This window comes from Chinchilla lanigera, unplaced genomic scaffold (assembly GCF_000276665.1).
Source record: "Chinchilla lanigera isolate Chin_1 unplaced genomic scaffold, ChiLan1.0 scaffold00013, whole genome shotgun sequence".
NCBI lineage: Eukaryota > Metazoa > Chordata > Mammalia > Rodentia > Chinchillidae > Chinchilla > Chinchilla lanigera.
Genome location: NW_004955414.1, coordinates 7,021,319 through 7,032,870, shown reverse-complemented (window position 1 = coordinate 7,032,870; position 11,552 = coordinate 7,021,319). Strand labels below are relative to the sequence as shown.

At 41.4% G+C, this 11,552-nt stretch overlaps 2 protein-coding genes across 8 annotated transcripts in view; one reads left to right on the top strand and one right to left on the bottom strand.

The window, feature by feature from the left end:
* Positions 1-3,396: 3,396 nt before the first annotated feature.
* Positions 3,397-5,204, bottom strand: LOC106147989 (dapper homolog 3-like). The gene is made up of 4 exons (XM_013511711.1): positions 5,067-5,204; positions 4,683-4,807; positions 3,815-4,425; positions 3,397-3,596 (listed from the first exon to the last, which is right to left on the bottom strand). Exons 1-4 carry the CDS (start codon positions 5,202-5,204, stop codon positions 3,505-3,507), a joined length of 966 nt encoding a protein of 321 aa, XP_013367165.1. The 3' UTR covers positions 3,397-3,504.
* Ccdc83 (coiled-coil domain containing 83) overlaps positions 3,534-11,552 on the top strand; it is a 46,747-nt gene continuing 38,728 nt past the window's right edge. For 2 of the 7 annotated variants that reach the window (XM_013511806.1, XM_013511801.1), the window contains exons 1-2: positions 4,317-4,405; positions 9,907-10,029. In XM_013511806.1, the coding sequence (XP_013367260.1) occupies positions 9,926-10,029 (104 nt within the window). In that variant the 5' untranslated portion in view covers positions 4,317-4,405; positions 9,907-9,925. The other 5 variants (XM_013511805.1, XM_005379766.1, XM_013511804.1 and 2 more) reach the window with 5 other exon arrangements.

Genomic DNA, 11,552 nt, shown 5'->3' with positions numbered 1-11,552 from the left:
CACCTATTTAAATATATATTTCAGTGAGTTTTAACAAATGCATGTACCTTATAATCACTCCCACAATGAAAAGATTACCTTTATTTCAGAAGGTTCTCTCCTGCCCCCTCCATACGCCTTTGTACTAGGCAACCTCTGATGTGCTTTCAAGCTTTTTCTAGAACTTTATATACTTTTTTACACTTGGGGTCTTTACTTAGCTAAATTCTTCTGAGACTCATCTGTGTTTCTGCTTAAATATGACATTACTTTTTTATTGCTAAGTGCTATTCTATTTGTGTGGATATTCTACTTTTTGTTGAGGTAATTGCTTAGTGATGGTTATGTGGATTATTTCCAGATTTAGATTATTAAGAATAATGCTGCTATGAGCATTCACTTTCATTTCTCCCTGAACAAATATCTAGGAGTGGGGCTGCCAGGCCATACAATGTATATTTCTTTATAAGAGACTATCAAATTGTCTCCAAGATAGCTGTGTCATTTTATTTTTCCACAAGCAATGTACAGAAGTTCCAGTTACTCCATATCCTTATCTACACATGATACTGTCAGCCTTCTTAAACTGAGTCATTCCAGTAGGTGTGTAGTGGTGTTTCTCTGTGGCTTTAATTTGCATTTCCCTGATGACTGATAGTGTTGAATATCTTTTCATGGCTAATTGGCCATGAATGTGTCTTCTTTGTGGGGTGCCTGCTCAGATCTTTTGATGTTTGTAATTAGTTGTTTTGTTTTCTTGTTACTGAGTTTTAAGAGTTGTTTATAAATTCTGGATAACAGACTTCTGTCAGGTATCTGTATTGTAAATATTTTCTTGCAGATCATGGCTTGCCTGTTCATATTCTTTGTTGTTGCTGTCTGTTTGTTTTTTTGGTTTTTTTTTTTTTGGTTTTTTTTTTTGTTTTTGGTTTTTCTCCGGTACCGGGAACTGAACTCACGACCTTGCGCTTGCCAGGCAGGTGCTTTGCCGCTGAGCTAAATCCCCAGCTGTTTTGATTTTTTGACACAGGGTCTTACCGTGTAGTCCAGGCGGGGCTTAAACGCACTATGTAGCCCAGGCTGTCCTCGAACTTGTACTGATCCTCCTGCCACAGCCTCCCAAGTGCTAGGATTACAGGCATGTGCTACTATACCTTTCATATTCTTAAAATTAAAAAGAGAAGTTTTCAGTATGCATAGTCTGGATTTTTTTTCTTTTTTGAACCATTCTTTTGAGTCCTATAGTAGAACTCCTATAATAGAGGCCTATATTAGTCCTATATTTACCAACCCATAGTCACTAAGATTTTCTTCAATTTTACTCTAGAAGTTTTATGGTTTTAACTTTTATGTTTAGGTCTGATTCCCTTTAATTTTTTACGTGGTTTTTGTTTAGGGTCAAGTTTCATATTTTTCTCAACTAGATATTCAGTCGGTACAGCACAATTTGTTGAAAAAATTATTCTTTCCTTGTTCACTTTTAGCCACCTGACCACCTATGTATATTTTGGATTTTTTGGCATATTCTATGACCTTTATGTTTGGCCTTTCGTGGACACATTTTAGAACTACAGTAAGCATGTAGCAGATGAGAGGAAGACAAGAAAGTGGATTTAAGGGGTAGGCGCAGGCTTAAGGGAGAAGACTGTGACCCTACATATAAAGTGGAAAATCATCCCATTTTATAAGATTGCAACATGGCACTGGATGTTGGGTCAAAGCATTGTCCTTCTGACTTTCTCTCCCTGTCTTCCTAAAAGTAGCGGGAACTAAGTTTTTTCTTCTAAAGAGAATATTCATTTTGCCCTATGACTTTCTTCAGCAAAGTATGATTTGTTTCAAACTTAACAGGAACAAAGTGTTTGGATAAGATGTTGTAGCAGGGATTTTCTATTTCCCAAGAGTAGATTTGTCACCAGTAGAATGTCTGGTATATAGAAGTTTGAACCAAAAATTTGATCTCTAGTTAGGGCATCCAGAAATGATGATATTTAACATTAATATCTACCTGATTGCTTTGCAATCTGTTTGCAGAATTACTAATCTCCATAGAAAACAGGTGAAAGTAATGCAAAGCCAAGTGTATTCATGGTTTTTAAAAAATTTTTTTGAAAAAAAGACTCCAGTAATTTTTAAAAAAAAAAATGTAACCTATTAACCAATTTTTTTCTCCTGTGGTTTTGCTAAAAACAGCATATTTGGCTTGTTCTACTATAGATATTTTCCTATTTTTATTTGTGCATCATTCAACATAGCAAAGCTAACAGAAAATCAGGGTCAAATGAGGAAACTCAGCAAATGGTTTCGATCTGGCTTCACTGTTTGACCACCAACTGGCGAGCACCATCAGAAAAACTGAGCAGGAGACAAATGATAGGGTAAAAGTACATATTTGACCGTGGGCCCAGGCTCTCATAAAAGAAGCAGGCCTAAGATTTATAGGAAATGATGTGGGAATGAATTCAAACTGCTGAAAAATCATAAACTGTTTCCCATTTAACTAAAAAAAAAAAAAAAACTCCACGTTTTAAAAAAAAATTTGGTGGCAGCTCTTTTTCTCCTGCTTTTGCACTTTAATAGATTTGCTCTGTAATTCGACCTATTGTTTTTACTGTGGGTGATACAGGGGAAAGAAACTCCCAATCTGAACGATATCCGGGACGAGTTCGTGTTCTCTAAAATCAAAGAATGAATTTTAGGAACAACCTGCTCTGTTCAAAGCAGACTATATTTACTGAGGGAAGAAAGCTTCTGTCCAAGACAGGGACAGAAGGCGACCCGAGTGGGTTGTCAAAGACCTTGCCCCTCCCAGGGCCTTTATAGAGCAAAACCCGGAGGTGAGGAGGCTCCAAGATAGGGGGAAAACGGGAAATTACAAAGTGGGCGTGAGAGGGACAAAACTATGGTCAGCCAATAAGATTACAAGTATAATTGTTCAGGTAAAATTGATTAGATTGGGATCAAATGGGGAAGCAAGTCACGTAGCAAGCGGGTAAGAATAGAGAACACGGGCTTTTCCTGTAGGGGGTTGGGCTGGTGACCCTTCCCGGCTTTTCCAAGGTGGTTGTTACTTATTTAGAGTATCAATCCCTGACCTTCGCACCTAGGGAGGTATGTGGGTGCATCTGTTTAGTCTTTTGTCTTGAGGTCTGGCCCGCAGCAAATACGTCTCCATTCGCCAGGGCCTGGCCCTGTCTGACTGCCTATAGTATTTCTATCTACCTCAGCTGCCTACAATACAGGGAAGACCAAGTAACTAAAAAACTACCGATGCGCAGATCACAGCAAATTACTTTATGAATGCGTAACATCGGTAGAACAAAGGGAGGTTTAAATGAGGTGGAATACAAGTTCCTTCAAAATGGTTAACTTTTAAATGACTTTTTAGTGATAACAAAAACTCGCTTCACCAAAAGCTAATTAGTATTTTTATTAGCTCCTTCCGTTCTAAGGTTTTCATGTGCTATTAATACAACACAGCATGGATCCAAAAAACCAACACGTGGTATTTTTTCAAAGGTGAGTTCAAGACGGGGAAAGAATCGCTTGGGGAGGCTCGCTGTCCGGCGGGAACGGGGCACGGGGAAGGAGAAGCTGAAGGTGAGGATTCCTTCTCCCTGGAAGGAGGAGGATCTGCAAAGAGTCACAGCAAGGGGAAGCGGACCCCCACTTTCTCGCGGCGCGGCCGCGGCACCCGGCTCCGAGCCGACTCAAGCTGTCGCCCCGCGTCCGCTCCGCTCGCCGTGCGGAGCCGAGGAACCCGGCGGGACAGGGCCCCGGGGCGGGGGGGGCAGGCGCAGGCTGTGACCCCGCGCAGAGAGCAGGAAACACGCACCCGAGGGGGACCCGAGCGACCCCCACGCCGCACGCACCCGCCTTCCCGGGGGCCGCCGCGGCAGGCGAGGAGCGCGCGCACGGAAAACGCCGCGGAGATCGCGGGGCTGGGGTGGGGGAGGGCGTGCCCTCGGCGGACTCTTCCCCGAGTGGCCACCAGCGGGCGCGCGCTGGCCGCGCTGGCTGCTGAACAGGGAAGGGCGGTCGCCTAGGAAACTAAGGGCCCGCGGAGGGCTGCGGGCGCGTGAGCTGGGGCTGGACGAGCGCGCGCTGCCGACCTCCCGCCCCGCGTTCGCGCCTGCGCGTTGTTGAAGGGCTGTGAGGAGCGGGCCGGAGCGGCGGCCGACCCCTTCCGGTCTGACCTTGAAGCCCCCGGGAGCACGGCTCCCCGCCCCGCGCCCGGCGGGGACGCGCCCCCGTTTCCCCTCGGCGCGCGGTTCCTGGCGGCTGAGAGGGGCTCGCGTGGCCGCCCTCACACGGGACGGGAAGGCGGGCTCCGAGCCGACGCCGCCTCTCCGTCCTCCTGCGCGGCCGGGCTGCGTGCGCGTGTGCCCGCCGGGAGCTGCCGTGCGGGGCGGGACCCAGTGCGGAGGTGCGTGTCCTCGGCCCGGCCTGCCTCGCTGGGCCGTCCGTTACCGAGGCCGCGGCCGGCCGCCAACGGGAAGCGGAGAGTTCCAGAAGTCAGCAGTTCGAGTGACCTCACAGCACGTCGTTAGGGCCGTCCTGCTGTAGGGTTAGTTGTGTGCCTGATCTGTGAGCTGCGTTTCACTGCAGACGTGCGTGCAGGAGTAAAGCCGGGGCCGCGGCGTCCCGGTGGGCGGGTTCGGAGCGTCTGCGCTTGGTCTCAGGCTCCGTCCCTGGCGTCTTACCCGCGCCGTCCTTTAGGAGCGGCGGCGTCTGCACCGCCCCGGGCTACCGCACTCACAGCTTCCCGAGGCGTGGAGCCTCCTCGGAGACCTCGACAGGCGATGGGAAGCCAGAGGAGGACGCTGGTCTGAGGTTGTAAAACTCAGGGTAGCAATCAGCCTCTGTGCTTCTGTCCACACACTAACAACGCGTGGGCACCCAGCGTGCTGTCCGTGCCCTCTCACCCCACAACTCAGCCATAGGTTCGTTTCAGTTCTTTTCCTGGGTCCTACAGCATCCTTCCAAGGTTAACGCTTGGATTCCTCTTCCATGATTTTTTTTTTTTTTTTTTCATGAATTGCTTCTTAGATTTTCATAGTGCTTTCTGTCCTCACTCCCCTCCTTACCGCATGATTCTCTGCTGGGCAGAGAGAGTTGAAGAAATGGTAGATGGGAAAAGATGCCCCATCAAAGCCAGGGGTGAGGGCTGTCAAAGGAAGATGTGTTTCTCTGAAGGCGGAGATAAAGTAAGGCCGAATACACATCAGTGCTTGTGATAATTGCTCATGGATTTCCTGGCAGACACCTCCAAGACCCGACTCAGTCGATCCTCTTTATATTCACTGGTGCTCTGGTAGAGAGGCCTTTGTTCTCCACCGTCAGCCTATGAAAGTACCGTGTATTTTGATTACTTACACAATGTTATTATCTTTTGGTTTTCATTTTTGACATTTCTAAGGTTGACGGACAGAAAACTGAAAACATGTAGTTCTGATTACTAGAGAAATTGGTATAATCTGTATTTTAAACTATTGTGTATTAGCAATTCTGGATCAAAACCAGACCAATTTTGGCCGGGTGTGGTGGCACATGCCTGTCATCCCAGCACTCAGGAGGCTGAGGCAGGAGGATCGTTGTGAGTTCGAGACTAGCTTGGGCTACAAAGTGAGCTCAAGTCCAGCCTGAACTGTGTGTGGAGAACCTGTCTCAGAAAGACACAAAAATAAAAAAATAAAATAAAGACAGACTAATTTTAAAGCTAAGAATCCAATATAATTTGGAACTGCAGTTAAAAATGTGCTAGTGACTAAATTTTCATGAGTAAAGAAAATACATGCTAATGTAATGTATATATCAGTCATCCAAGTAGAAGTTGAAAATGTCATTTATCCAGATATTTTAAATACCTAGATTTGAATATATGATTCTAACATTATTTCTCCAAACTTGGAGACTAACTGGGGCTATATACACATAATCTATATAAAGTGAAGTCTGAAATTTTAAACAACTGACTTCTAGGTGATATAGTAACTTCTAACTGTCTAATTGCTTTTTAAATGTGCTGGAGAGCATTTCTAACCGTATTAAAAGTATGTTCTGATGAACCAGATTAAACCTTTTCTCCTTATAAGTTAAAAAAATGTTTCTGGCATCAGTGAAAACTTTAAAAGTAATGTTACTTTCCAAATTTAGGGTCTGTTTTAACATTATGAGCAAATAAATAGGGACATCAGTAAAGAAAGTAAGCATGCATTACTTGTAAGTCAAGTGTTCAAATCAAGTATTAATATTAAACATCTAATTCATGTCCATGGGGGCTGCTGGCCTATGTGCCGACAAAGTAGTTAATTATTCAGCACTAATTTGTTTTATTGAAGTTGAATGCCAGAAATGTTTTTAAATGTGTGTATTGCCTTGTGATTAACACTGTAATGAGTTCTGTACCTTTCAACTTACATTGCTCTTTAACAAGGCTTCAGGAAATGCTGCATTTTTACTGTTGCTACTATTATTATCTGACTTATGTAAGCTGATAGCTAGTTAATGGCTGAGCCAGGACTAGACTTTAAGACTCCCAACATCCAGACTATATCATATGCTCATCCCTCATGGAATCTTACTAAAAGCTTTGTCAACACAAAATATTATTAGGTATATATCTGTAATTTTAATTTACACTTATATAAAACATCAGCCAACAAACATCAGGATCCATTTTATTGTAGAAGGTTGTTAGGATACAACTGTTATCTCTCTCACACAATTATTAAGGGAGGCATTAGGAGGCTTCTGGATATTCATACCCCACAGAGCTGTGAAAGAGTCATCAGGAGCTTTGTAGACGTTGAAGCAGGGCCCTGAGGCTGTGCAGGGAGGGACGCACATTCTGCATGCTGGGTGATTTTGCAGTATCAAAGCATGGTGGAAAAACATTTGGAGATGACAGTGTATGTCCGATTTTACTAAGTAGACTTCTCACTTTTCACTGAAAAGCATTTAGGGAATATTTTTGAAAACATTTTCTCAAAGAAAATGATTGTGGAAAATTTAAATTCCTCGCTGTGTTTGTTAAAGTTCTGTTGCAGAATGTTTTTTCCTTCCTTTCAGTCTGAGTAAGGATCTTGCTTCTTTGAGGTATGCAGCCCAGAGCCAGGGAAAGTACCATGTACAGAGCAGGTACTAGATAGATGTTTGCAGCTACTGACAAACAGATTAGAGATGCATTTGTCAGGAATTATTCTAAGTGTAACCTTTCTGGAAGATAATATTTACTTTGTGGATATTTTTCTAAGATTCTCACCCTTCACTGAGACATCCTCTGGGTGGCCAGGAAATGGCCACCATGAACATTGTAAACATTTACAATGTTTATGGCAGTCCCATTTGTTTGAAGGACATTATTAAATGCAGAGGTACTTTCTGAGGTACTGTCATTAGTTCATTGCAAAAATGCAGTGGTTAAACAGGCATTCTAACTGACTTACTGATTTTCTTAAAAGTGTGTCAAACAATGAATCTTAATATAATTTATGGACAAATCATTTGTGCTGTAATGGAGCCACACTGTCACTCATATTTTATTAAAATTCTTTGCCATGAACTACAGTTAGGTAACTAATTATACATTAGAGAGTTAAAAACATAAGAGCCAGCTAACTGAGGTAATTGAGCAAGATGAGGTCAATTTTCCTTCAGTGCCAGATGGGTACTGCAGGTGGGGACCTTAACACTTGATCTCATGTGATTCAGGAAGAAAGACATTAATGCTGACATTTAGCTTTTAAATAAAATATTTGGTAGTAAAATCATTACATTGTAAGTTATGTTTTAAAATGAAACCTGTACCAGCATGCCATCATTTTGTGCAACAGCCAAGATAAAAATTCGTACTCTAAAATAATAATGTAAAAATTCCACTCTGCATCTAAAGCAGACGGGAACAAGCTTTTCTGAGCTAATAATTTTCTGTGGACTGTGTTGTTCTAATGATCCATTTTTGGTGTGGAACTTACTGAATTATTCTCAATACTTTCACATTTGAGAAAATACTTTTTTAATGTGTTAAATCTTTTTGTGTCATCGTGTGTTTTTTAGTATTTGCCTTCATGTATACTTGAATTTGTCAGCATACAATATTGTATACACTTTCTATAGATGTCTCAGACACAAAGACAGCCTCACCAGAGGCTCTGGTGTGTGAGCAGCATGTCTGCAGAGCAAACTGTGTTTCATTTCAGCAAGTTTTCCCATTGTGGATCTCAGTGGCCTATGCAGATTGACAATCTGGTGATCCAGACTAATGATGAAAATTGACAATAGCAAACTTTGGAGATTGGTCGTGATCTGGGGTTGTAACTGAAGGAATAATACTTACTAAGCTCTTTTGGTATGAGACACTGTCAGGTGATTTAAATATTAGCTTATTTAATCCCTATAAGAAAGAGTGTTATCATTTTCACTTTACAGATGATGACACTGAAGTTCAAAAAGATTAATTAACCTTCTGAAAGTCACACAGTTAGTGGTGGGTTTAAAATTAAATGTTTACCTGATTCACCTACTATTTGAATATTTATTGGACAAGGGTTTATTGTGTGTCTGTTGCTTTAGGTGGGGAAATACACAAGAACCACATCATCCTCACTCTCAAGTTTACAGTAATCTAAACAAATAATTGCAAAGATTATGTGCTTGCTACCACAATAAACTACTGATACACAGACTGTAAATTAAGCTCTTAATCTTATGGAGTAGTAGAAATTAAAAGATAAAAATCTGTTAAGGAAAACCACACTCTGAAATGTGTACTTTAATATCTAAACCAAATCCGTGAAGTATTCCTGCCTAATAAAAACATTGAGGAACATTGGGCCTTGATTTTCCTTTATAAAAAGATTATTGATAATGTTTATTATTAAATATAAAAGCATGTAATAGCTTATGAAAAGTTATTGTTAATACAAAACACCATTGTTATTTGCACTTGTAAATCACTTTACAATTTAAAAACACTTCAGTGTATGCTTTTACTGTCTCTTTATAACAACCCGTGTTGTTATAAACGCCTAATATAAATGCCTAATTCTTTTGGGTCCTGGTTCTAATTCTTTCAGATTCTTGCTTCTGTGCTGGTAGAAAATTGTTGTTTGTTAGGTTGGTTTATTGGTTGGTTGATTTTTTAAGACACTGTCTTGCTCTGTAGTCCAGACCAGCCTTGAATTCACCATGTAGCTCATGTTGGCCTCAAACTCATGATTCTTACTACCTCAGCCTCCCAAGAGCTGGGATTACAGGTGTGTGCACCACACCTAGCCCTTGTATTTTTAATTTAAGAAATTAATAAACATTTACTGAACTGCTGCTATGTGCAGTACACTCTGCCAAACACTGTAGATTGATTTTTAAAATTCAGTGCTTTGCTCTTAAAGGAGTGTGATAGGGTAACTGATGTAGATGGGTAACATAAGAGAGTCCTACAATGTTTTGGATGAGGTTCAGAAATGCTATACCTGGGCTAAACATGGAACTCACCAGACTTAAGAACCCAGTTGATTCCTGATGTTCCAGTCTTGTGGTCAATGTTAGATCTGGGGATAAGGAAGCAATCTGAATAGAAAGGCCGATTTTGTTTTTGTTCTGTTTGGGGGTTATTTTTTCAGTACTGGGGATTGACCCCAGAGCCTCGTACATGCAAGGCAAGTACTGTACCACTGAGCTGCATCCCAAGCTCACTTTGATTATTTTATTTTTTGAGAAAGGTTCTAGCCAAGTTGCCTTGGCTGGCCTCAATCTTGCAGTCGTCCTTCTTCAGTCTCAGGTAGCTGGGATTTACAGGTGTTTACCACCTCATGCAGTGAAAAGCCAGTTTTAAATTAAGTGCCACTGGTGTCTAATTTAGAGTAAACACAAGTAGTGGGGCAAATATGGAATTTATTCTGTTTTTCTGTCTCTTTTTAAAAATAGGTTTATTTCTTAATAGCTAATGGGAACAATGGAAAGCATGGCAAAAGCAAATAAAAAGGAGATACAAAACGCACCACCAAGAGAAGTGAAGCTGCCTGCTAGTGAAGCTCTTCTAGATTATCAGTAAGTGTGTACTCTGAAAGCACAGTTTGCCTTATGTAAATATAATCCTTAAGACATATGTAACTACAAATGAAAATGATGCCTCCAACAATTGGCAAGAGGGGCTGGGGATTTAGCTCAGTGGCAAAGCGCCTGCCTGGCAAGTGCAAGGTCTTGAGTTCGATTCCTGGTACCGTCAGAAAAAACAAAAACAAACAAACAACTGACAAGAGAATAAAGATGGTAGGAGACATAATTACGCCGTTGCACTATGTGCATAGTTTCAGAGGCTTTTGGAACTTGGGCTGTAACTGTCTAAATAGTATCTCTGGAGAAGCATTCACTGATGTAGCTTTGGCTCCCTCCGTGGCCACTCACTTCTATATATACACAGCTTGCTGGCTTCCTCTTAAACTCTATATGGAAGGATTAAAATATATTTATAAGGGAGCTGGGGATGTAGCTCAGCGTCACAGTGTGTGCCTGGCAAATGTGAGGTCCTAAGTTTGATTCCCGGTACCAAAAAAAAAAAAGCAGACAATGTTACAACGTTAAAATATGTTTATAGAAGAGCACAAGAGGATTTTAATTTGTTTTTCCATATTTTAGACATTCTAATTTGCATTATTCTAAGGTGGCCATAGATCAAATCCAATTGATTTAGAGACAAATTACTTTTAGTAATGAGAATATTTCATGTTTCACTCCCAGGAACTGGAGAGAAAACTAGAGGTGACAAATACTCTATATTGTTGTTTCATTCCAACTGATAGAAAGCCCCTTGAAAACTTGGGAATTTCTACTTTTGGTAGAGGGTAGATTTTTTTTTTTTTTTTTTGGTTTTTCTCCGGTACTGGGAACCGAACTCACGACCTTGCACTTGCCAGGCAGGTGCTTTTGCCGCTGAGCTAAATCCCCAGCCCCGAGGGTAGATGTTTTAATGTATTTAGGGAATTAATAGTAAGAATTAGTCTTTTCCCAAATAAAACTGAAATTACTTCATTTCCTCATTCAACAAGTCCTTGAAAGTTTATTATGAGCAAGATAAGGGAGTAGCAATGAACAGGATCATACAGTCCTTGCCCAAGGAAGCATGGGATACAGACATTTAAATTAAAAAATAAATACATAGTAGTATACTTGTTGCTGTAAGGAAAGTACTATGAAAAAAAGGGCAGGGTGCTGTTTAATAGTATAACTAAAGGCTTGGCCTTTATACAAATAAACCATATTTGAAGTCATGTTTGAGCTGACATGTAGAAGAGAAACAGGTGTTGGGGAGAGAGTGGTGGAAAGAATGTAGGGGGAAGACCCTGAGACTCAAAAGAGCTTATCACAGTTTGGGAAGTGAGAAAAAGAGAAGGGGAGAAAGAGACGGCAAGGGCAAATGCAGGTGATTAAGGCAAGAGTTAGCTCAAGAAGAACACCTGAGATTGGAAAGCAGGCAGCCGTTTGGAGAGGTATAAGGTTGAAAGTATGCAGCCTGTAATGCTAGTGACTAGGTCTTTGTTTAAGAGAATTATTTTAATATCATTCAAGGAAAA